This window comes from Herpailurus yagouaroundi, unplaced genomic scaffold (genome assembly GCF_014898765.1).
Source record: "Herpailurus yagouaroundi ecotype Mexico unplaced genomic scaffold, PumYag 140, whole genome shotgun sequence".
NCBI classification, from domain to species: Eukaryota; Metazoa; Chordata; class Mammalia; order Carnivora; family Felidae; genus Herpailurus; species Herpailurus yagouaroundi.
Genome location: NW_024412395.1, coordinates 93,815,849 through 93,841,747, shown reverse-complemented (window position 1 = coordinate 93,841,747; position 25,899 = coordinate 93,815,849). Strand labels below are relative to the sequence as shown.

General features: G+C 48.3%; 1 protein-coding gene across 6 annotated transcripts in view; it reads right to left on the bottom strand.

Moving 5' to 3' along the window:
- The window catches only part of SMARCAL1 (SNF2 related chromatin remodeling annealing helicase 1), a 54,985-nt gene extending 29,823 nt beyond the window's left edge, over nucleotides 1-25,162 (bottom strand). Inside the window, exons 1-10 of one of the 6 annotated variants that reach the window (XM_040476191.1) lie at nucleotides 25,061-25,147; nucleotides 23,775-23,811; nucleotides 22,487-23,362; nucleotides 21,677-21,727; nucleotides 17,438-17,671; nucleotides 15,258-15,308; nucleotides 10,221-10,407; nucleotides 6,781-6,931; nucleotides 5,021-5,179; nucleotides 1,860-1,925 (exon numbers count right to left, since the gene is read on the bottom strand). In XM_040476191.1, coding sequence (XP_040332125.1) covers nucleotides 1,860-1,925; nucleotides 5,021-5,179; nucleotides 6,781-6,931; nucleotides 10,221-10,407; nucleotides 15,258-15,308; nucleotides 17,438-17,671; nucleotides 21,677-21,727; nucleotides 22,487-23,303 — 1,716 coding nt within the window. In that variant the 5' untranslated portion in view covers nucleotides 23,304-23,362; nucleotides 23,775-23,811; nucleotides 25,061-25,147. Of the gene's footprint in view, nucleotides 1-1,859; nucleotides 1,926-5,020; nucleotides 5,180-6,780; nucleotides 6,932-10,220; nucleotides 10,408-15,257; nucleotides 15,309-17,437; nucleotides 17,672-21,676; nucleotides 21,728-22,486; nucleotides 23,363-23,774; nucleotides 23,812-23,871; nucleotides 23,951-24,866 lie in introns of those variants that run through there. The other 5 variants (XM_040476190.1, XM_040476189.1, XM_040476192.1 and 2 more) reach the window with 5 other exon arrangements.
- Between the last annotated feature and the right edge of the window lie 737 nt (nucleotides 25,163-25,899).

The following is a 25,899-nucleotide window of genomic DNA, read 5'->3' as shown; positions in this document are numbered from 1 at the left end:
GAGGCAGAATGCCTCAGCCCCACCTCCACTCACAGGTCCGGAACCCTGCGAACTCAATGTTATGTACGAGATTGGATTCAGGACACCTTCATAAATAGCAGGCTATGTTCGTGGGTCCTGTCTTAAAGTGTTAACACATCCAAGTTGTATAGCAAGTGCAGAGTAATCTATGCTAGTTAACTGCTAAAAGATTTGTCTCAAATATATCAATTTGAAATACGCCCGCGATATTAAACATATAAATGCTGCTTTAAAAGGTCTGGCTCAGAAGCATATATTTCGGAAACAAGGATGCGGTCCAGCTTTCCCGGCTGGGCAATGACTGCATTAACAAGATGGCTGCTCAGAAGCTCCCCAACTATACCTTTAATGATATACCCGATCTACTGTGCCGTTTCTTTGGCCTAAACAATCAAGGGTACACATTTACTTTTAGGTATGGCTATAATACTGGAACCACAGTACGAAGATCTGGTAACATTTTGCAAAAGAAAACATATTAAAGCCTCCTAAAAGAAGGGTCACCACTCTGGGAAAAATGTTTCATTTAAGTGTGTCCATAAATATTTATAGGTAACATGAGCAGGGGATCAAGGTTTTTAAGTAAAGGACTTTTATTTTAAGTTTGGAGCATATGACATAATGCTGCTTTGGAAGATGTATCATATTACTTGTTATTCCTAAAACAAAAGAAAGCAAAATAAAACTTGAAATGAGTAGACGGCTGTGCTTCAGGGGGAGTTGAAAAAATTAAGTGAATTTTCAAATGTTAATAAGCCCCAGCAACACTTAGCATATTTGTTTTCCCTAGTTTAGGTACAACTTAAAGCTTCTTTTAAGCAATGAAAGCTGCAGGTTTAAAGTGCTGGCACAACACCAAGGCTGCTTTAATAAAGCACAAGATAAACATGTACTTTTGTGTGCTCAGTCTACATAAACCAAAGTAGATTCTCCCAAAGTCATCTGTGAGAGATTTCTACCTTAGGAGAGGAAAAAGCTACTTTCCTAATTGTGGTATTGTCCCCCAATATTACGAAAAAGCTCCCCAGAAAAAGAAGGAAGGAAATTTGGGGGCCTTGCCACCATCTGGGTCGGGAGAGTCTGGACACAAGCCACAGACGTGGAAGTGTGTGCCAGGTGAAACATGGCGCAGGTTGAATTCATATCAGAATAGAACACATCCAGGTAAAGACCCGAAGCTCCACTAAATCCACGCCCCCACCTGCTCTGAAGCCAAGGCTCAACCAGCCAAAGCACTCAGGCCCCCGTGTAGGCCACAGAAAGGGGTAAGCATGGCTGCCCGTCTCGCTAACAAAAAAGGCTTAGGGTGACCCCAGGAAAGAGCACCAGCTTCTGGGCATGACTCAGGTTTGCCAATGCTTCCTGCTGATCCCTGATGGCCCGGTTCCAAGTCTGTATGATTCCTCTCCCTTGGTTCCTAGCACCATGAGAGCCGGGCCCCCACAAATGGCTTAGAAGACAGGAAGCTTCTCCTGAGCTGTTCAGAGGACACGATGCTGGCAGCTCCCCTCTGCCTTGTCCAGCAGCCCGAGGAGGACCCAAAATGCAGTCCCCATCCAGCCTGTGACCTTCAACAGACCTTCATCTCTGAGAGACAGAGGTGACTGCACCAGGCGCCAGTTCCTTAGCAGGACGTCAGGAAGAACACCGAGTCTGGCACTGAAGCCCTACACGGTGATAGCTTCGGTCAACGTAAGTCACGTCCACGGCCCAGAGCCCCTGGCCCTGGACTTACAGCCCCTGCTCTCCTTGGACCCGCCTGCAAGCCTGAGCAAGATACAGCAGGACCTCAGCGCTGGGTGGGCTCCAGCCTCAAGTCCATTCTCAGCAGGACTCACCTTGAGGATGGGCATAGCTGCGCGACAGCGGGCTGTCTTAATGTTCTTGAGGAAGTGAGATTCATCCTGAAAAGAAACAGCCAAATCCTGAGCGGATGGAGACAGGGCTTGTGTTAAGCTTGACCTGGCATGGCGTTGCACTGAGGATGCCTCCCCTAGCGCTTTCTTGTTCAACCATAACCGATCATGAGTCCCTGTCATATTTTCTAAACCCAAATTTGTAACTAATACATTCTTAGTATTTTGAGGGGAAGTTTCTATTTTGGTACATATTCAAATCACTTGCTATGTACCTGAGCAACCAACAGACCTCTCTACAGTTTCTCAATAAAATGGGTAAAATACCACTACCTAACTTATCAGGTTGCTGTAAGTCTTAATGAGCTGACACACAGAACAGTCCTGCCAGCTAACTTAGTAAGCACCCGGTGGTTGTTGGCCACACTATGATGGGGACATGGTGGGGGGGATCCTGGCTCTATCGCTAGAGGTGATGTGAGAAACCTCCTGTTCCATTTCAGCTATGATAAACCGAAATGGACCTCAAAAGCACAATGGAGGGGAATATAAGTAAGGTGAACCCACAAATGTCACAGTATCTGTTCCTAGAAAGCTGGGCTGTAATATTCATACTGTGTGATGACGAATGCATATGACAGCCAAGAAAAAGGGATTTATAGAGAGAAACAGCAGAAAGTACAGAGGACAGGGAAGGAAAAGACCCTTTAAGCAGTGGGCTAACATGCACCACCACTCTAACCCCAAGGAATGGCTTCTATCTGAACTCTCCGAAGAAGTGTAACATCTTAGAGTTGACACTTTATTCCCTCTTACAACATTTCTCTGAAATCAGAAGACAGGCCTCTTAAATAACTGAAGACAAACCAACACTGGTGGTAAGTGGCTTGCCAAAAACCATATGGCAGGCTATGTGTTGAGCCAGAAGCAGAAAAACATGAATTCTAAAGCCAGATGCAGTCCAGCTTTGATCAATGACGCCCCATCTTGCTGGCTTCACGCCTGTGGGCAAATCATGTAACCACTTTCACTGTCGGTTCCATTAGGGCTGAAATGGAGAGAACACCTGCCTTAGGAGCCACCGGGAAGATCGGCAGTTACACATAAAGTACCTGACACAGGGTAACCCTCAGGAGATGAAGGCATTATTCTTCCTACACATTGTAGAACCGTCACCATCATCCTGGGATACTTCATGTTTTCATTTTACAGGTATGCTACCATTTTTTCAAAGCCACACCCAAATTTGTGCCAAACCAGAAATGACTCCCTCGAAGACTCATTGCCCTGACAGCTATGAGAAGATATAAACATTTGGGGCACTTGGGTGGCTCAGTGCGTTAAGCATCCAACTCTTGATCAGCTCAGGTCATGATCTCACGGTTTGTGAGATCGAGCCCCACGTCAGGCTCTGTGCTGACAGCTTCTCTCTCCCCCTCTGTCCCTCCCCTGATTGTACACTGTCTTGCTCTGTCTCAAAATAAATAAATAAACTTTTACAAAAAGATATAACCATTTAAGTTTGCTTGAGCTAAGGCCATAGTATGGTTCTCATGCCCAAATCATGATAATAGATGCCCGAGGTCAGCAACTATGCCTTCTTCTTCTCTTCTCTGAGTTCCCACAATACTTGGCTCACACATCTATGAAAGCACTAAAATGTATTATAATGATCCGTGTGCTATGTGTCTGTCTGTCCTACTGGACTATGGTATCTTAGAGAACGGGGCTGACTCTCCTCCCTCCACACCCCCAGGACACAGCACCGTGCGGGCCGTGGAGCTCGTGCTCAGCTGTTGGCTGGACATGCGGATGAACGAGTCTCCCATGACAGCCAGCCCCATGTCGAGAAACCCACAGGCTCTACTGCGATTTGCTGACTTTTCTGGGCCTCCTAAAAACTCATCCCTTTCTCTCCTTCTAGATGAGATATGCACTACACATTTTGAGCATCAAGATTTGGGAAGCCACTGTCAGAGAATTCAGGAAAATACCACTGGCTTTAAAATTCACACGTCTGAATAAAGAAGACTCTTTCATATCGTCCCGAGGCACTGGGTGTCCCTCTTTCACCAAGAGGATAAACAAGGGTAAGCTTCCATTGAAAACCATCCGCTGCGGTCTTCAGCCCTGCATGTCTGTTAGTGGCTACCTGGTTGGGGGATGGGGACTGCACACCTTTTCAAAATCTTTAGTTGTGAGCCATGTGAACACACGGGGTTCTGACAGGTAGCCGGCACCAGGTCTCTCTAGACTTTCCTTACGGAGTACGTGAAGCATGTAAACAAGGAAAGCCAGTGACTGAAAGATGTGCTGTCACATCTGTGCACAGAACGTGAGAAAAGCCTACTCAAAAAACAACAAACCTGAGGAAAAAGTATAGGTGGCCCTCGAACAACACAGGGATTAGGGGCATTAACCGCCCCCGCCCCCTCCCGCCCCCTGCCTCATAAAGTCAAAAGTCAGTGTTTACTTTGGACTCCCCCAAACCTTTACTCATCCAGAAGTCTTACCGATAACATACAGTCGATTAGCACATACTTAGTATGGTACAGGATTATATGATGAATTCTTACAACAAAGTAATCTAGAGAAAAAGTATTAAGGAAATCATAAGGAAGAGAAAAGACAGTACTGGACTGAACTTATCAAAAAAAATGTGCCCATAAGTGGGTCCATGCATTCAAACCCATGTGGTTCAAGGGTCAACTGTACTTTTTGAGGTGGGGGAGGGAGGGAGGGTCTTTATACTGGCTGGAAAAAACCTTATTAGCTGTTTGGACTGTGTGCCTAAGCCACCCGGACAAGAGGCCGCCACATGAAGGTACACGCCCTTGTTGTCCGCACCAGCAGCCCCGGTCCATGACTTTGTGTTGGAGAGATGGGCTGCAAACCCCTAGTTCAGGCCCAGTAAATGACACTTTTCAAAAAGCACCCCAGGAGATTCTAATATGCAGCTAGGGTTGAGGACTGCTATTTGAGATGAATAAAATGTCAGTTTCCCACAAAATAAAGACAGTGATTTCTATTCTCTTAGAAACAGAGGGAGGCTCCCATAGAACACAGGCATCAAAGTTCTTGGAGCTTTTAAGAGAAAGTTTCCCCAGAGAGAAAGTACTTAAAGACTTTGCCAAGTCACTTACGATGATGACAACTTTAAAAGGGGTTTTTAGCTGTTTTTCTAACTTGCTCAGAAGGTCAAAGCTGACAATGTTGACCAAGCCAGCTGTCAGGCGGTCCTTGCCGGTCACCACGACATTGATGCGGTCTGGGCTCAGAGATGGCAGCCACCGAAGGAAGGCCTGGGGATGAGAGGGGAGAATGGAGCCTGGGAGACCCGGCCGGCAGCAGTCAGCTGAGGCCCCAGCTGACCCATCAACAGCACCCCCTCAAGGGACAATGTTAACGCTCCCCGAGAAACAAACTCAGTGCCTTTCTCTCCACACCCTTCTGCATTTGCTGGCACCCTTGGGCCCATGAACAGCAAACACCTCCACTGCCCTCTTACCCGTCTACTCCTTCACTTTCTACTAACGGGACACTGCTTTCCTTAGTATGCAAATATCATTAGCAGTCACTATGCGGTCTGCGGATTCCATCCCTCCAATCTCTAACTAGATGGCAGGTTTCTGCAGGGAAAGAATGTGACTCTTTCAATGAGGAATTTTATAAAGGAAGTCTTACCAGATGCTGGTATATACCAAAGACACCGATAATGACAAAAATACTTATCACCTGCTCTCTCCAGAAATCTTGCCATCTCTAGCCAAAGCCACTGCCTGCAACCAATGGGAGGCCCCCAGCAGCCTCCGTGTCAGCGGCTGGTGTCTGGGAGCTCCCCTGGCATCCCGGGGCTGACACTGCTGTGATGTCAAGTGCTGCTTCTTTCTCTGCTTTCGCTTCTGCTCATAACCAAGTGACCACCTGGTTCTTTCTTTCAGCATTTCTGAGGGTGCTGTGGGAATCTAACATGCAGCAAATAAATACGTGTTGAATTGTTAGTTTCTAGAGGCAGCGGCAGATTCAGGTCATAGGGACAGGGATAAAAAGGTATTGTTTCGATGCACATTTTTAAAGTTTTGCTTTCTCTTCAGCTGGAAGGGCACGTCTGTGCACCAGGCTGAGCGCTACGGGCAGAGTCGCCTCTTCTCCACAAGTGGCTCACGGTGGGGCTGAGTCAGAAGCCGGCGTGTGACGAGGCTGACAGCTGCCACGAGTAGCAGAGAGCTGGGAAAAGCCACTGATGACCAATGAGCTCTTCATTCTCCACCAAGTTTGCTTGTCTGGGTGTTTCTTCCTTTACTGGAAGCACTCTGATCCCTAGATTTATGGAAGACAAGCTCGTGTCGGCTCCTTCGGCTATAATGGTACCCGGTCGACACGGACATCCTGCTCACATCACCTTCGGCAGGGTGCAAGAACTCTGACCTCAGGAGACGCGGCTTCAAGGTCCTGTAATGCTCCCATCACCAGTGAGCACGCTGCTTCACCTCACTGAGATTCAGTTTTGTCATCCACAAATGGGGTTGACATCTACTGCGTCCACTGCACACGGCTGCCTCGGGATGAGGAGGTAACCATTTTGAGCTGAAGTGTGGTGCAGGTGAAAGGTGTTACCGGCAGGGGCACAGGACGTACTGGGGAAGAGTCTGCTGCCAGACTGAGGCAACGCATCCACGTCTGAGCTCATGGCTCCTTGGCTAGCTTTGGAAAGGTACAACCTGATTCTAATTCAGAAAAACCATAAGCCTGGCCTCAGAAGGCCATCTCCTCTTCCTTCCTCCCTCAGCTGAGACAGGATCTTGAAAGCTCCCGGGCCCTGTCCCCAACTGCTACTCGACTGCTTTAACACCAAGGACCAAGGACGCTTCGGTGTTAGAATCACAACACAAAGGGAACTGACCTGCTCCCACGTGAAGCGCACCGAAGACGGCACCACCACCAGGAGCGGCCACTCCTTCCGATAAAAGGCCGCGATACAGATGGCTTGAATGGTCTTCCCCAGGCCCATGTCGTCAGCAAGCAGCAGACGGCCTCTTTTCGCTATGGCAAAACTGAAAGCAGATGCGGGAAGGACAGTGGTGTGGCACTGTTAGTGTCAGGGCTGTTAGCTAACCACGTAATGGGACGTGCACCACCCGGTGTGGGCCACCACACGAGGGAACATGGGCCCTGCTCGCTACAGACCTGCTCCCTGGACAGGGAAGGCGGGAGCCAATTAGGGGACAGTATAATCAACGATAACACTGAAGAGTCAAAATAGGGAAAATGTGAAATGGGGGTCAAAAGGCAGAGAGGGGCTCTAGAGGATAAGCGCATCATGGAAGCCAAGGGAGAAAATTTCCAGGACAGGCGGCCCCTCAGCCCAGTGCAGGCGAGACCTGGGGGAGTGGTCAGGAGGATCCTGGGAACCAGCCCCTAAAGAGGGGCCAGGAGGGACGCCTCTCACGTGAAAGGTCTGCCTAGAAGGGAAAGGAAGAAGAGACGATGGAATTGAAATTAGGCTTTCTCAAGGTCAGAGAGGACGTTTATGCACGGGGCAAAGGGAAGGAGCCGGCAGAGACAGGACACTGGAGAAGAGGAGGACAGGCCGTGGGGAGGATGGAGCCAGGGTGTCTATCAGGGAGCAGCAGCCTCAGCAGCTTGTCCACCAGGAGCTGCCGCAGCCCCTCCTCCCTCCAGTGTGACAACCCCTGCTGACGCTGTGTGCATCGGGGCGCGTTCCAGCGTCCGGGGGGCCAGACTGGCCTGGGGGGCCACCCGGTTCCACCGCTTCACAGCTGGGTACCTTCACGCCAGTTACCCAATCTCCTCACACTTCAGCCGTCTCTCAGTGAGACGGGCATGAAAGGACCCACCCCAGAGGCCGTTGCCGGGCTTTGACAGAGCTACTGTCTAAAGCACTGAAAACAGTGCCTGCCACCATCCATCCTAAGTGCTGAGGAAGTGTTTCTCTTGTAACTGCTACTCCTCAAAAAGGAAAAAATAATCAAGACGAACAGAAGAAAAATGACTTGCTTGGCTCACAAGATGAATCAGTGAAAAGCGAAATGGATCCCAAGTGCCAGATGTCTGGTCTCCTGCTCCAAACAGCAGCCCTCTTTCCTGTGAATTCCTGGAAAACTGATCATTTGCTCAGAAACCTGATAATAAGCCCATCAACTAGCTCTTTTTCTTTCCTTCTCACAGCCAAGGCAGCGTGTAGCCCCCGTGGTCAGCAGCGGGTATGCCTGGCAAGGGGCCTTTTGAGTTGCCAGAAAGTAGCGTTGCTGCCCTGGGGAAGCCAGTGCTCAGCAAAGACAGAGAAGTGAGCAGCGCATCCGCGGGGGGCAAGCTGGGTGGACTACTACTCATGGCATGTGACGGCACTGTCCTCATCGCCCAGAGGCCACAGCGGCCCAGCGGGGGGGGGGGGGGGGGGGGCCCCCCCCCCCCCCTTCATCCCCAGGGCCATGACCACCATATACCTTCAGTGACAAGGAAGGGAGCCCAGCACACTGTCGCCTCACTTGTCCAACAGACCCAGCCTCTCCTTGGCACACTGGCCTTAGAGAAATCTTCTAGACTGTTTCCAGGATCAACTCTCCACACGGACCAGGTGGGGAGGTAAGTGTGAAAAGACTCATTTTCTCCCTTACTTTTTGATTTACACAACCGATGGCCAGGGCGGACAGGGGCAGGTGAGCAACAGAGCACGGAGGACCTTGTGCTGCGGCCACAACGGGAGCGCAGCCTAACAGAAAACATGCCACGATGTCGTCACAAAACATGGGTGCTCTCTTGGAAAACTCTTGGAAGCTGAGTGACCTCGGGCACATGACTTGCTGGGTCTCGACTCCCTCATCTGTTAAAAGGGACCATTCAGATATTAGAGGAAGCTGGTACCTATCTAGGAGACTTTGCTCCATACGATTAAGGGAGCTCTCACCGCAGTTCTTACAAAACAACATGGAACCGACAGCCCTGTTCCCTCAACACCAAATTCCTCCTCTTCAGAGAATGCAAGTTAAAATCTGGATTTAACTGGGGAGCTCTGAAGAAAGGCTGCAAGTGCAGCTTTAGCAGTTTCATTAGCCTTTCGGTTCAGCAGTTTCAGAGCCATAGTGAAAAAGGTGGAAGCTGCCGGCCAGGCTCCCGTTCAGGCGCATCACACCCCTCGGCGGTGACGAGGTTAACTGGCCGGGCCGGCAGGTGCCACGTGGGCCCCGGTCTCTCACGGAGCCCAGGAGAACTGGGATACTGAAGACAGATGCTGCCCAGGGGTGGGGGTGGGCAGGCTCTCAAGCAAGACGGAGCTGTGCAGAGCGTGTTATCCGTGACAGATGGAAGTGGAGGGAAAAAACGAGGGAAAGGGTGTGAGCAGAGCTGGGGCCGTGGGAATGCAGGGAGGCGGGACTGGGCCCAAATCACAGACCAAAATCCCGTCAGGGACAGTGGCCACGCGTTTGCCAAAACCCCATGAGTGGACTGCGTGTGGACAGGCCGTCCTGTTTGCCAGCGCCACGATTTCCTCTCTTCCCCTGCACGGGGCTATATCCCCAGCCACACCACCGAATGGCAGAGGTAGCTCCTGCTGTCTTCTGGATGGCCATGAGGACTGCCTTTTTCCTCTCTATGACCTCCATTCTCTTCACTAGAAGGCCAGTTCAATCCTGCCATTTGGTCCTCCCAAGCAGCTCTAGAACACAGGACAGGTCACGATGTGGGCTTATCTTTTTTTTCTGTCTATAATAAGAACACCCTGACTTTCTTTTGGAAAACCACCTTCCGCTCAATCCAAGTAACTCAGGTGGGGCAGGCCCTACCAGCTGGCTCCAGGGCCTGTCATCCATTCTCACCAACAAGACTCCCCAGCCCCCAGGGCACGGCGACTGGTCCTGGCATCGGCACCAGATTTCAGACCCTTCAGTGTCAGGCCCACCAGAAAAGAGGTGCTTCCGCTGGGTTGCTGAGCTGACGGGTGCAAGCCAGAAGTGCGAGGCAGCCCTGGCCACCACACCTGAGGAGCACCTGGCTGAGAACAAAGCAAACTGAGGAGAGAGCCGAGCCGAGAGTGAGACAGGGAGGTGTGATGGGATCTTTGGAGACCCTTGGTTGTCTACTCCACGCACTGAGAAATCTCTCTCCTCGTTGGGTATCTGCACGCCTGGAATCCAGAGTCCTGATCAACTCATAGAATTTGCAACCAATGGTTATAATCAGGCTTTGCTGACCGCACACCTGGCTGTTTAATGCCTAGCTGCTCCTGGATGTGCGCGAAAGATGAGTGTTCCTAAGAGAAGCAGCATCTGAACCCCGTTTGTACTAAGTGATGGAGTCCAAGCAAGAAGACCCAGAACCTACTTGACTCCCACTCTCTGGAAGGGCAGCAGACTGGACACGAGCTCGGAGTCCACTCCAGAAAGGTCTGCCTCAGGGATGGTTTCTGGGACACATGGAGACGTCTTCTCCAGCTGTGACGCGAAAGCCAGGGTGAGCGTCTTGGGCAGAGGATCCAGCTGAACTTGTGGAAGGCAGCGCACCTGTGCAACTAGAAGGGAGCACAGAAGGATGTGAATGGAAGCGCTAACGCCCACGAGAGCTAAGGACAGGGAGGGCGCTCCAAACCACAGAGCTCGGTGGCTGGAATTCTGGCACATGCCGTTTTCCCAAAAACGCAACTGGAGACAAACCTGCAGGATGACAGTCACATCCTGAGCAAGTCCATAAGGCTACAGAACCGGTTTTCCCTCTCGATCACCTAGTTTCTGCAAATAAGAGGGCGGTCACTGATGCCAAATTGACTTTCTACACTACACGGACACTCGGAAGAATTGCAGATGTTTCTGTGACTCTTTTTTTTTTTTTTTTTAACCTAAAGTAATTTAAAACAATTCTCTCAGTATCCCCACTCAAATAAATAAGGACCCACATTCTTAAAAATCAGCCCGGAAAGACCCATGAAAAAGCAAGATATAGAATGAATAAATCTTGTCATTTCCATTCTCCTCATTTTTTTTTTTTAAGTTTATTTATTTATCTAGAGAGAGAAAGCGCGAGAGCAGGGGATGGGCAGAGAGACAGAGACAGAGACAGAGACAGAGAGAATTCCAAGTAGGCTCCGCTCTGTTAGGGCAGAGCCTGACGCAAGGCTCAAACTCATGAACTGTGAGATCATGACCTAAGTCGAAATCAAGAGTCAGACGCTTAACTGACTGAGCCACCCAGGCACCCCTCTTCTTGTTTTATTTGGGTTTTGATATTTGGGAAATTGAGAACTCTAAGTTATCTGCTGTTGATAGGCAAGGAAGCACTGTGCTCTGTGCAGAGAAGCTGTTAGGTGTTTCCAAGAAAGATCAGGAGGACAGTAGGGCTATTTATAAACAACAACAATAGCAATGACAAAAGGCAGAGTCACGCTGAGTCCACCAACTTATAAAAATACAAATGGCCCTGCACACTTGAGACCCTTTCCGTAAGACAGAATACCGATCTCCCCTTGAGAGAGGTGAGCTTCACAGCAGTGACGTCAATGGTGAAGCAGACGACCAAGTTCCTTGGTTTGGAGGTGACCTGAGAGCACCTCTAAAGTAGGTTGGCAAGCTTAGACCTGCGGGCCAAACCAGCCTACTGTCTGCTTTTGTAGATAAAGTGTTACTGGAACATAGCCATGACAACTGTCTGCCTGCTTGCCACAATGACAAAATCAAGTAGATGGGAGACCATATAGCCCACAACGCCTAAAATATTTACTATCTGGTCCTTTACAAAAAAAGTTTACCAACCTCTGCCAAGTTCAGAGTCTAAACCGTTCCTAAGGGTGACTATTACTCTGACTATTTCAATTAAAGCTTGTATTTAGGGGTCTTTACTTTCCTTCCAAGTGTGCTGGTTCCAGACCCCTATATAACGGACAGGGAAATCTCTCCTTCCAGTCAGAGCCATTACCCCAAGTGGGAAAAATTACTTGGGACCTACAAGAAACGAAAGGAAATTAATTTTAATGGTTTTGCTTTTTGAAAGAATTTAGCCTCACCCGATTTTAAAATTAAGAGGGAAGAAAAAGAAGCTCCTTTATTTAAGAGAGAAACAGAAAAAGAATAAACCAGGGGCACAAACAAAACAGATAATTCTGGGGGTGGGAGAGAGACAAGTTAAACACCAAAGATGACAGACCTAGACGTCACTGGTGGAGGAATTATCAGCAATCTACTAATCACAGCCTGCTGTCCTATGGGTTGAGGCTTTCGAGATGGCCTTCCCTTTTATCATTGTCCTTTGAAAAATCTAATTAGAAGAGTAACTCCTGTCTGCGGATCTTCTGTTGCTCTTCGTCCTTTCCCTTCTCACGGGCACCTTGGGACTCACAGTAACCCACCAAGGGGCTAACTGTCTTCAGGAACCTGGTAAAGGGAACCAAATAAGAAACTGGGTGTATTTCATTTCTACCCAGTTGTACTGGAAATTCTAAGGTTGTTGGTTCTGTGTGCCACATGGTCACGTCTTTTCTTAATATCCTCACGAGGTGCTCCAAGTCTTCTGCCACACCATCAAATGGCTACCATTGTAAGTATTGATCTCAAGAGGGAGGGCTGAGCCATCTGACTGCTACCTTAAATTGCTCTGTAGTCTCAATATATTTAAATCCATTTCCATCTCTCACTAAATGTACGTACCAGTTATTTCTGGAAACCGTTTGCATGAACAGAATCACCATGATAAGAAATTAGGTAAGGTTGATGGCTTTAATATAAAAGAGACTTCCCCTACTGACAGAGAAATACATTTTATGCCTCCAAATTAAATCTGCACATGCTGATTTGTGCACACTTCAGGAGACTGAGCACTCCGTGTGCTTTCAGAAACCATTTTTATTTTAATCCTGGTGACCGCTGGTGCTCAAATACCTGATGGAAGCTAAGAAAAGGATGACGACCCGGCCGGTGTGAAATGTGGTGCTTTGTAAGCATTATGTTCTCCCAGCCGTTCAAGAGGAAAAAGCAACCTCCACTCGGTCTCCCACCAGCTACTGCCTCCATGGTCCTACGCTGCTGGTTCAGCCAAGTGGGTAAGTTTCTGAGACAGCCCCCCAAGTCACTAATGTCCTTTCCAGGTGCTGGAAGATGACAGGAATGTGCTGTCTGGCTTCATGAGTCATCTAGAAATCGTTTCTCTAAAATTGCTCTTCGGCAGAATGCTACTGAGCCACACAGCAGAGAGATGTTAGTGTTTTCAAATAGCAGCTGACAAGACAAGATCAGTGAGGGGGATGCAGAGCCCTTCTGGACTGTGACAGCCGGGCGAAAACAAAAGGCCTTATGCCAATTTCACTGTGGGCGAAAGGCCTCAAGTCACTTAGAAAAGAGGGAGAAGGAAAGCTCTTAGATTCACTGTTATCTGGAGAAAATAACTGTCACATGTCATCAATAAGCATTCATGCACTCAGGAGGTCTTACTGTCATTTCTTAATGAGTTTCAAATGCACACGCTCGGTAGCTCAGGGCCAGGAACCTAACTTCACACAGGAGGAACAAGGGCTGGGGGTGGAGGAGAGGCCCAGGTCTGCAGTCTGTCAACAAAATGGGAGCTAAACTGGGGTATTCTGAAGAGCCTTGTCTCCTCAGCCTCTTATTCACGGTGCTGGCATCTACATTTCCAAACAGGTCACGCTACAACCTCAAGATCACCAGCCTGGTCTGACTTCTGTCACTGGCCTGATTGTAAGCCTACAACACTCCCAATGAGGAAGACAACGGTTTCCTCCTTTCTCTGGGTCCAAGATTTTTGCAATCTATGAAATGTGTAGAATCAGTCTTCTCTTCCACCAGTCGCTGTAATGACAAGATAGCATGTAACACAGCAATCTGAGCCCTAACACTATAATTCTTAAGATCTGCGGAATTATTAACGTGAAATGCAAAATTTCACGTGTGGCCAGGATGTGCATTTTTCTGGGTGAAGAATCCATCGTGTTCCTCAGGTATTTCAAAGAGTCTACGGCACACACAAGATTTGGAACCATTATATAATGTTACAGGAGTCACGAGACATGGTTTTCCATTACATTCCTCCGCTAAGGCCGTACATTTCCTGCTTCGTGTTGGTCCGTAAAAATCAAAGCCTTTATAGCTAACATAATTATATGCCTTCCTGCGGTTGAAAAACAAAGGGGCAAGAGGGAAACACTCACTCCTACTGCTTATCAAAAATTTAGCTTTGGCCAAATAGTTCCCTCTGAACCACAAGTTCCAGAAAGCCGCAGCCACAGGGCCTCAGCTCAACGTCGGTCACCGTCGCCATGTCAGCCAGTGTTTGCTGGTGCTAAATAAGGACCCCGTCACAGTCACACTTAACCTTGGGTTTGCTGCAAGTCCTTCCACAAGGAATCAGAAACACTTCTCTTCTATTTAACTTCTGTCAGTAGGATAGAAACAGAGTAAAGACCCCTTTTTTTCACTGAAAGGACAGAGGAGACCCAGAATGTTGAATTCTCTACCTGATGTCACCTAGTCAGTCGCTTGAGGAGGAGACAGAGAGAAGAAACCCAGCTTCTCCCTCTTGCTGAAAGTCCTGGGCTGGTGGCCAAGATGGCCAATGACTCAGAGCTGCCCCCTGGATCATGTCTCTCCTGGCCTGACTGGGACCAGCACTGGCTCGGAGGCCCAGCAAGTCCTCAGGGGGCCAAGCAGGAGGAACCTAAGTGGCGCCAGCCACAGACCCACTGCAGAAGTGTGCAGCTTGGAAGATGGGTGACAGATGGCGTTCCAGGGCAGGCTGAGCTATGCCCACGTTCCCCCTTTCTCAGGGACACTAGAATTTACTGCCCGACCCATGCAAAGCACAGAGAGGAAAAATGGTAAGCCCAACTGCCTTCTCCTTCTTATACTGATAGCTGTACACACATCCCTTCCCTTAGTCAGTTTCCAAGGGCTTATTAAATGCTACGCGTGCTACAAAGCCCACAGCCACCTAGACCCTGCAACCTTCATTGATCATCTGGTTCTCGTAGCAAACCGAGAGCCTTTCTTAGAGGGAATCTATAGTGGCTTCCATCTACACAAAGCAAACCCAGCTCAACTGATTCCCAAAGTCCACATATAACACTTCTACGATAGGTGGGAAGTTGCACGGGCCTCAGGAACTTGACTAGCACGGCCGCACTCGGATGGAAGAAGAGGTCCTGTGTTTGCCCGAGCTACCCCAAAGCCACCATCTCAGCAGACGGGGTGTGGCTGCCTGGGACCATCTTCACCTTCACATGTCCTGGGCACAAGCAGGTGAACTTACCACAGGCAGGGGATGGGGGTGGGGGGGGTGCTCTTTAAAAATATGTTAAATTTAAGGCAGATAATTAAAGCTTAACAACAGCATGATATGAAACAAGCAAGGCAGGCATCTCACTTAATTTATTGTGCTCTTCCAAGAGAAAGCTCCACCTCCTGGTCTTGGCATCTGCAATGATAAGAAACACACAAGCCAACGTGACAGCCTGCCCTTCTGCGACGTCATTACACTTATTCGTTCATTCCCTGGTTTCATAAATCTCTAGGAAGCCAGGATGAGGTGGCTGGTCCTGTGCCCGCCAGTGGGGACACAGAGGCTAGGAGCACCTGCCCTCGTGGCTTTCACAGAATTCAGGGAGGAAAGACAAACCGATGTGGCAATAATACTGCGTTGTTAAGGGGGTGATAAAGGGTCCTACGGTGATACGTGACCGGGCATGGCCTGACAGGTCAGAAAGGCCCTGAATTTCCAAGATGGGGATAATTACAGTAGCTTACACTTATCCGGTGCTTACTTTAAGCCAGGCATAGTATCAAGAGGTTCACATGCACCTCACTACCCTATAAGCTGGGTACCGGGGTCAGAGTGGTCAAACACCAGTTCAAATCCCAGTTCTGCCGCTTCCTAGCTGTGTGACCTTGGGAAAATTATGTAACACCGCTGTACCTCAGTTTCCACACCTGAAAAATGAGGACACTACAGCTCCTGCCTCACAGGATTTTCAGGAGGATTACATGAGATTTAAGTATTAAATGCTTATGAAACTGTGCCTGGCAAACAATAAGCACTCAAAAGAAAGCTAGCAACTATAAATTATTATTGTTGTTATTAGTATGATGCCATCCACTGATTGGCATAGTACACACCACACATAGTACTAACCAAGAAGGGGAGTGTCTCACTACCCAACCGTAGCTAAGTTCTTAGAGACGCTCCCCTACCGAGCTACCTTCTGAGAAAATCATGAAAGCTACATAGTTGCAGATAAATGCCTTCTGGACGGGGGACATGAACTCTTCTCTGTATGACCAACGGAGAAAGCAAGGTGGTTAGGGAACAAGCTGCATAAACATAGTGAGTCAGTTTCTGAACAAAAAGCAAGGTGGCCCCGGTGTAATCTGACAGACCAAAGGCAGACAGGCTACTCCCGCCGTGGGAATAGTACAGGACACTCTTCGTGACAACAGCTTGACCCGGACACTGGCAGAGCAGCAAACGGGGAAGTCTGTGAATAGCAGTGACGGCAAAAAAAAAAAAAAAAAAAAAAAAAAATCCACTCACGGTTTCTAGATGTCTGAGCGTGGGCAGGACTGGGTGCCAATATTTTAGCTGTTCACATTTCCAAAACAGCAGACCGTATCTATTTGGTGTGATTTCAAAGGTCACTCTTTGTGGAATACACACAGGCCTTCTGTACTGGCCTTTTAAGGGCAGCCTACTCCAAACTGAAGTCGAAAATCCAAGGGAGCCCGGAAGGCAAAGAACCCTGGCCCTCGTGTCCGTGGCTCATCTGGTCTCAGGACAGGCCCCGGCACATCTCACCCAAATCCCACTCAGCAGGCGGCCCTTGTGAGTTAAAAAACTCGATCCACCCAAGGAATAAAACAGTAATGGCTAGCATCACCCTTCTCCGGAAGGAGCCCCAAACCCTGATGAAAGCTCACTGAGCAAGTAATTCTATAGAGGCTTCTTCCATAAGATTGCCTAAACATGATGTCTCAAAGGCATGAGGTTTCAAAGGTTTGCTTTCATACTCACCTACGGAAAAGACTAAAACCGTATCAAGGATGGGAAATATTGATCCATAACAGCCACATAAAAGCCCAAGCTGAGAATGAAACCCGGTAGTGCAGAATTCTTAAAACTAACTTCTGCCCCGTGTTCTCATGGGGCACCTTTTGAAGAGCTTCACAAAAACTAAAGCACAACTGCTATGCTTTGGCCAGTGGTGTTCAATTCTGGCTGATTATTAGACTTTTACAAATACCAATGCCCAGGCCCCACCTCGCAACAGTTAAATCAGTATCTGCAGCTGGGAACCAGGCATCAGTGTTTATTCTGGGAGCGGGGCCTGGCAATCTGTGTCACCAAGCCCCCCAGGTGGTTTGGATGCACACTCAAGTTGGACAACCACTGACTCCGTCTACCCCAGGGCATTTATTTTTATGGCATATGCCTATTTTTTGAGCTCTCCTAGGACAAAAATCACTTCTGAATATTCAAACAGAGAAAAACAACCTGTGTGAGAACACGGACCACCATGCATCCTGGGAATCAGGCGGAAGCCAAGTACTTGCCATAATTTCTGGAATCCATCTGCTTAAACAGTGCAGTCAGATGTTCAGAGTAGCCGATGTCTGCCTCAAAGCGGGCCCGGGAGATGAGCACGCAACGCCCTTTGACAAAGGCAAGGGAGGGAGCTGAAGGCAGACAGGCCTGGACTACACCACCAGCAGAGGGCAACTCCCTGCTGTCCTCGGCCTCTTCCAAAGGCTGCAGGGTGACGGAGGGGAGGCTCTGGGCTGCTTTCACTGCGGAAGAAAAGGACATATGTGACAAGGTGGATGACTTTCACAGCACCCTGGGGGTGCTCGGACAGGCAAAGGAGAAGGGCAGGGATGGGACTCGAGAAAAAGCTTGGTTAGATTAGGAAGGCTTGCGAGCGTGCTTTCACTGGGGCATTGGGAACTGCAGGGTTACTGAATGGAACTTCTGCTCCTTAAGTGTTCAAACTAAAAAACGCACAAATGAACAGGGGGAGGAGGGATCTCACCAAGATGTGTGACCTTATTAGAGAACTTCTGTTGCTGTGTCACAGAAGCCACTAAGGTCAACACCCAGAAATCATGCCCTTCACCCGACCCCCAAGTCACTGCTTTGCTACCGCTTGGAGAACCAGGGAAAGAGACACAGAACCATCAGTCCAAAAACGCAGTTGCAAGCCTTATTTTATCTGTTACGGATGCATCTTATAGATTAACATATTTGACTATATAAAACTAAACTGTCGAAAAAACCAAATGGAATTGAAAGGCAAAACTACCAAATAAAGATTTTTGCAAGAAATGTGAGTAGAGCTCACTAACGAACTCAAAAGAGGGGAGAAATGACTAACATCTGGAGAAGTGTTCGACGTCACATATAATCAGAGAAATAAAAAGCCATTTTTACTCATCAAATTTGCAAGATTAAAAAAAAAAAAAAAGCGCCTGGGTGGCTCAGAAGGTTGAGCATCTGACTCTTGATTTCAGCTCAGGTCATGATCTCGCAATTTGTAGTTCAAGCCCTGCATCCGGCTCCACGCTGTTCGGGATTCTCTCTCTCTCTCTCTCTCTCTCTCTCTCTCTCTCTCTCTGCCCCTCCCCGGCTCTCGTGCTCTCTCTCTCAAAATAAATAAACTTAAAAAAACACACAAACAGATATCTGCATTGCTAGTTGGGAATAAAACCTTTTGGAAAACAGTTTGGTATTATCTAGGAAGAGTCCTAAACACTGATAATGATTCCACTTCCAGGAATCTATCCAAACTGACAACTGAAAATACAGAGATTAACGGATACAGGTATTTCTTACAGCTTTAACACTGGAAAAACCCAGAGCGGATACAAATGAAATAAAAAGGAAATGATTTAAGCAACTTGTGGCACATTTATACCACGGAATGTTATATGACCATTAATTGTTTTTAGTAAGAAATTTTAGAAAAGACAGACATACAAAAAGCCAATATTAAGTTTAACCGAATGAAATCATTTTTTTAGAGGTCAGAGTGGTCCGGTAATGGACACCTGCCTCTTCATAGCTCAGAGTTAGTGGTTAACGTTCACCGTTAATACAAAAATAAAGTGTGTACATTTTAACGCCTAGAAAAAAGGCTGGAAGGCACAGAACCAAAATGCTAATAGTGGCTAACTGAGTGGGGAGACTATGGGGGAATAGTTGTTCCTTGCACGACGATATACTTTCTACGCGTTCTATGACGCAGATGTGGCAGGGTTAAAAAGACAAAATCCACAGGTCCACCTAGAGCAAGTCGGCAGCAAGACCAACAGTCTTTACACACGACACTGATAAAAAGCATAAGCCACTGTGAAGACACATCGTAAACCTATCTGAAAAATAAAGACCAAGGGCAGATGGTGGCTGTCCTCGTGCTGAGCACCGCGTAACACAGAGCTGCTGAGTCACCATGCTGTATACCTGAAACTGACGTAACGCTGTGTGTCAACTGTACTTCAACAAAGAGGAAAAAGAGCAAGGATGAACACACAAGTCCACGGTCACTGCGCGAGTGTTCAAGGGCTATCTCAGCAGACAGCGGGTCAATTGGGCAAAACGCTGGTAAGGGTGTAGAGAGGAGTGAAGTTATTCATAAGCAGTAAAAGTCATCTAAAAGCAATAGGGAGAATTTTGTGCCCAATAATCCGTTTCCTTTTTAAGCTTATTTATTTGTTTTGAGAGAGACAGTGTGCAGGACAGGGGCCGAGAGAGGGGGAGAGAGAGAATCCGAAACAGGCTCCAGGCTGTCAGCTGTCAGCACAGAGCCCGATGCAGGGCTCGATCCCACAAACTGCGAGATCACGACCTGAGCCGAAGCGGGATTCTCAATCAACTGAGCCACCCAATAACCAGTTTTTAAAAAAGATGTGGGGCGTTACAAAAAGCAACCATATCACACGGAAAACCGAAATGAATTTGCAAAAGCAGAAGTCATCCAAGTCACCATGCGTTGTGAGAAAGGAGTAAAAAGACAGTAAAACAAACCCATGACAGTGGAACTCACTGATCTAAACTGAGCAAAAATGAGAAAACCAGGTGTTGAAACCTGCAATCTTAACCCAGAGTACTGGCTCTCCCCCTCCCAAGACCTAACAAATGGATTAAAATAACAGTAGAAGTGAGCCCTCCCCCCAAAAAACATCACCAGCAGCTACCAAAGAAAGGGCTATCACCTGACGCCATACATTTAAAGAGGTGGGACTCCAAAGAGAGACACAGGAAATTCTGCAGGGGGCCGTCCCATCACCCCTCACGCCCAGAAACGACTGGTGGCTCCAGACAATTCTACCTCATGCCCCAAACCCGCAGAGAAGTGACCTCGACAGGCCTCACCTTTTCCCCATCTGAGCCGGGTGGGGAAAAAGGGAGCATAGAAATGGCTGAGAAAAGAGAGGACGAAAATGGGAGAACAGAACCTCCAGGGCTGACGCACAGGCAGAGATGTAGGCTCCGGGCACCAAGGTGATGAAAACCTTGGTGTAAGAGTCAACAAAACGTGAGAAGACAGAGTGGGGCATCCGGGGACTCTGACAACGGGCCAGGCTGGGTTAACGGTATCCGCTGGAGCCTGAGCGCTCAGGTTAACTAGCCACGTAGCGTTGCGAGGATGGGTGCTGTTTGCCGAGCCGTTACTCTCGGGGCAGCCAGCTTCCTGTCGTAGCTGGAGCCAGCACTCCAGTGGGAACGTGCACTCTGAAGTCAGACTGTGTGGGTCTGAATCCCAGTTGTGCAACTCACTGGCTGTGTGATCCTATTTTAGTTACTTACCCTCTCTGGGCCTCAGTTTTCCCAGATTATCTGTAAAACGGTTGTTATGAGAAACAGAAGACGCGGCGTATACAGGCATACCTCGTCTGATTGCTCTTTGCTTTACTGTACTTCGCAAATATCGTTTTGAGAAGTTGAAGTTCTGTGGCGACCCCGCATCGAGCAAAGGTGTCAGTGCCATCGTTCCAACAGTAATTTGCTCACTCCCTCTTTGTCACGTTTTGGGAATTCTTGCAATATTTCAAACTCTTTCATTATTATTATATTTGTTATAGGGATTTGTGACCAGTGATTACAACTTGCTGAAAGCTCAGATGATAATTACCATTTTTTAGCAACAAAGTATTTTTTTACGCTGACTCATTTATTTTGAGAGAGAGAGGAAGAGCAAGCACACAAGCCGGGGAAGAGAGGGAGGGAGAGAGAGAATCCCAAGCAGACTCCAAGCAGCCAGCATACAGCCCAACATGGGGCTCAATCTCACTAACTTTGAGATCATGACCTGAGCCGAAATCAAGGGTCTGATAAATGCTGAAGTGATTGAGCCACCCAGGTGCCCAGCAATAAAGTATTTTTTAATTAAGGTTTGTACTTAGACTTTGTCTTTAGACATGCCACTACATACTTAACAGACTGCGGTATGGTGTAAACATAACTTTTATATGCACTGGGAAACCAAAACCTTCGCCTGAGTCACTTTATTGTGACATTTGCTTTACTGCGGAGGTCTGGAACCAAACCTGCAAAATCTCTGAGGTATGCCTGTATAGGAAGCTTAGAAAAACCTGCTGTGTAGCAGCTCCTTTCAATGCTAGCTTTTGTTCATATGGGGACCTTCACCCGAGGCTGGCCGTTAGTGAGAAGGCAGGAGAACACTGCGGGAGTGTCCTAAATGCCATCTGGACCATGAGCTGGACCACATCTGCTACTCTGGGAGCTGTTTAGTGCCAGTCTCTCCCTGCATGCCAGGCAATGACACGCCCACTTACTTAGGGCACTGTAGTCGGTCATGCTGAAGTTCCACATCTTGGTGGCAGGATCTGAAAGGAAACAGAAGTACTTGGTTTGCTCACAAGGACGTTGATGACTGTCGTTATAAGTTGTACTTAGACATTCAGTAAAAGCTTGCTTAACGAATGAGTACTGAGTTCAAAACAGTTGAGTGAGAGCCCCGACCAATGTACAAAATCCCTGCAGAGGACCAAAAGCAAACACAAGCGCGGACAGTGTTTCTACTCTCTATAGAGGAACTCAAGTCAGGCCCTGGCACGTTATGGCCTCACCTAAGAGGGAGAAGGACAGAGGTGGAACTAGAAGCCAAGTTCTCCGAGACCCAGTAGAGTCAGGCAGAGCACAGTGAGAAGGAGCATGCTCTCTGGGCTGCTGCAGCACCAACCACATCCCGGCTCTGCTCTTCCAGAAGAACCAATGCCAGCATGTTACTTCCCCTTACTGAGCCAGTTCTATGGCCTTTAAAATGGAAATAACATTCATCTATCGCAAAAAATGGTTGTCATGCTTAAGTGCTACAGCACAAATAAAGTACCCGGCAGGGGACCTGGCCTCTCAGTGAATATTCATCCATTCTCCATACGGCCCTGTGGCAGCCCCCAAGTTTGACAGCTGTTTGGAGGGATGTCTATTACAAAAGGAAACATGAACAAAAACAAAAATTTTTAACAACTGGACGGACAGAATGTGCCAATGCGCTCTCTTCGTATTTATGAGAACCTGTCAGATTAAAAGAGACTCTAAAAATAGGAAAAAACATCAGAAGAACAAGACCGAAGGCTCATTACCGTAACTTCTGCTGGGCAGACTCTTAAAGACTGCAATGAGGTGTGCATTATACCCGATCTTCACCTGGAAACGATCCCCACTCCTTATGCATGCTCCCTGCTGCGAGCTTACTGCTTTGTGGAACGAGGCCCCCGATTTCTGTGGGAGCCTTCCTTCTGGCCTGGCTGTCGCACTCCCTGAACCACAGCGGCTGTCAGAAATGTTCTGCCCCGAGGTGGAGGGCCTCTCTGCCTTGGCGTCTAATCCAGGGTCCCTGTGTGGCTGTCCAAAGGAAGAAGCCGGTGTCTTCTGGAAACTCTTTGCTTTGGCCAAAGGCTCACGAGCTGTGTTAGCAAAGGGTGTGGATTTGGTCTCGTGTGAAGCCTGACCTGACTGATAACACAACAGCTGTTGAGTGGGGGCCCCTGGAGGACTTTTTGCCAAGGGAGGAGAGACCCTGGTGGCAGTCATTTGACTCGGTGGGCTGTGGCTCAGGCAGGCTGTGGGCACATCTTCTTGTATCTTCCCGCTCCCCTTTGCCTGCTGTGGAGTGCTTAGATGAAAATGGTGGGGACTAGCAGGTCTTTGGTCACCAGTGGATGAACTGCTGAGATTCTGTTGTTTGAAAAGGACACCATGGCTCACCGGCTTAGGAGGCTCCCTGGGGAGATTGGGGGGCAGACCCTGCTTGGACTGGGAAGAGCTGGTGGCAATGGAGGAGCCGGAGCCTGCGCGCTGATGCTGTTCCGCTAATAATTTCTCAGCTCTACGGGCCAGAGCCTTCTGTCGATTCTCTTCAATTTTTTTCCTCTGCTCCTCTGTGAGAGGCAAGGACATTTTAACAGGGAAATGCTTATGCAAGGATTGTCACTCTTCAATCAGAAACTTGGCAAAAGCTGAGGAAGGAAAAACAATATTGAAATAAACATCAAACATATTTGCCATGCTCCTACCTTTATTTTCACAAGCTTTTGTCCCAGGAAATGCACAAGGAGTACAATCAAGGGATATGTTAAAGTTTCTTTTATAATTAAACACACACACACACACACAGGGAGAGTGGGTAGCATACACTAAAACAAAGATCCTGACAAAAAAGCAAAAAGCAAGGTAAGATCGAATCCAAAGCTAAAATAGTAATTTTGCTGCAATATTTTTCTCCCTCTCATCTCCCCCAGCCAATGTGAGTTATCAGATCCCAAGGAAGTTATGCAGTGCAACCTAGATCTTTCAGATAATGAAAAGGGTGACACTTCAAACCAGAAGTGATCATGGATTAGACTGACATAGACCAAAACAGCCACATACCATGGTGTGTCACTTGTGAACACAGACTCTGGCCAATCTGGAAGAAATAAAGAAGGAAGGCAGGATTAGCCTCATACAGACTGCACACTAAACTCACCCCCTTGAATTCAATCCTGTCATCCTTCCTGGCAAACCAATCTGCAGGTGGCCAGGTGAAAGCCACAAGTAGTTGGCCCTGGTTAGAGCAACCATGACGCTTGGAAAAATCAGCAAAAAAAAAAAAAGTAATGCAGGCTCCTTGTACAAACTCAGATGCTACAAAAAGATGTACAGAAAAGAGTAAAATTAGTCTGTAATGTCACCACCCATCAATAAGCACTGTTAGTGGTTTAGAGTAGCTTAGAGTGATTTTTTTCTATTCCTATCCGTAGATGCATGCCACATATTCAGCAGAAACATTTATGTATTACAGAAAAGGATCGTTACATAGACTTTTTCATGTCCTGGTTTTCTTTTTCAGTTTATTAACTTGGACATTTTTCTATGAACAATACAATCTTTTACAGTATTCTAGAACCAAGGAGCTGGACACCAATTTCTTTGGCTTGGTTCAGACCAGACCTCCATCCACGAGTGTTTACAATGACGACCTGAGGATGGAATCCAGCAGCGCTGTTCCGCCTCTGAAGGGGTTTAAAGCTTTCCTTGCTGCTAAGACTCTCCTGGGCACAGCTCTGCATCACATGGAGTTTCCATGGTACCCCCCAAGACCTTTCACTTCCTCTAACCACCAGCAGTTAGGAAGGATATGGCAAAGGCTTTGTTCCCAGGTCAGAGCTGAAGCCCTCAGGCTCCCTGGGTAACACGCTCCTAACTTTCCAACCAGGGCTCTCCTGAACCCCCAAGATCTCCAGGCCCAAGCCGGGTGCGCTGACTGCCTTCACTAGCCACGGGAGGCGAGGCCAGGGGACGAAGAAACCCCACTAAACAGCCCCCAAGTCCTGAAGCCATCCCCACCCTCATATTCACACCTCGCCGCCCCTCGGCTGGGGCCCCCTGCTCCACCCCATTCTGTGGGCGCGCCTCCCGCAGCCGGGCAATAACAGAGCGCCACGCCCCACTCCCACCCCTATTATCTCCGCTTGGATCTATCCTTCCCCGTGGCCGACTCCCTCTTCCAGGCTGGCATTTGGTCTCGTCCGCCTTCTCACCCGTAGAGGCACTGAACACGAGCCACGTTTGAGGCCTCCCCGAACCCAGGGGTTTCTCCAGATCCCTCTCGAGCTAGAGTACCCTTCCCGGTGGGCGGCTAAGAGCGGGTATTCCAGCGCCGCCAGTTCGCCCACCTTACTGCCGCGCTTGGGCCTGGAGGGTGAGAGGTCACCGCAGAACTTCGCTTCCCAGCAGGCAACGCGGCCGCAGTTACGCTTCATAAAGTGGGAGTGATGAAGTGGGTGATGGGGACCGGTGCCGCAAGGTCTTCCGGGACCTGTAGTTTGGGCCACGAGCCTGGCGGGAATTAGAGGACACGCACCGACGTGGGCGGGACGGGACTGGAGCGATGCAGCCTGGGAATTGTAGTCCTCCGTGCCCACAAAAGTTTAGCCAAACACCAGGTCTTAAAGTTTCCAAAACGAGAACTTTCCGAAACTAGAAGTTCCCAAAACTAGAGTCTCGCGGTCTCAGCTTGTCTCCAGGGGAATCCCAGACAGCGGATTGATTTGGTAGCTCTTAATAAAAAGTATCCCCTGGGGCATCCATTCTGGTGTCGATAACCTCGGAATTTAACCCCCGCCCTTTGTTCCAACTCCTACCTGACCTTCAGGGACTAAAGAGAATTGGCGTCGTGGTCATCATCGTCTTCATCGTTGTTGTGCTGGGCATTTAGTGTGAATTATCTTATTTAATCTCCACGATAACCTAATGGAACTGTGTTATTCGTATCCCTACTCTATAGATGGGAAGACTGAGACAGCTATTAGCTTTTCAAGGCTTTGTTAGACTATTTGTGATTCTGAATCCGAAGTCCCCGTTCTTCAGGGGAAATCTCTAAACTATCTGACCTCTCAGAGTCAGTTTGCCCCATTTCTGAGCATCAGTACCCCTTTCCTTACACGATCAACTCAGTTATTACATATTGATGGTAATATTTCTGTCTCAGTATACACAAAGGTTTCTATTCTGT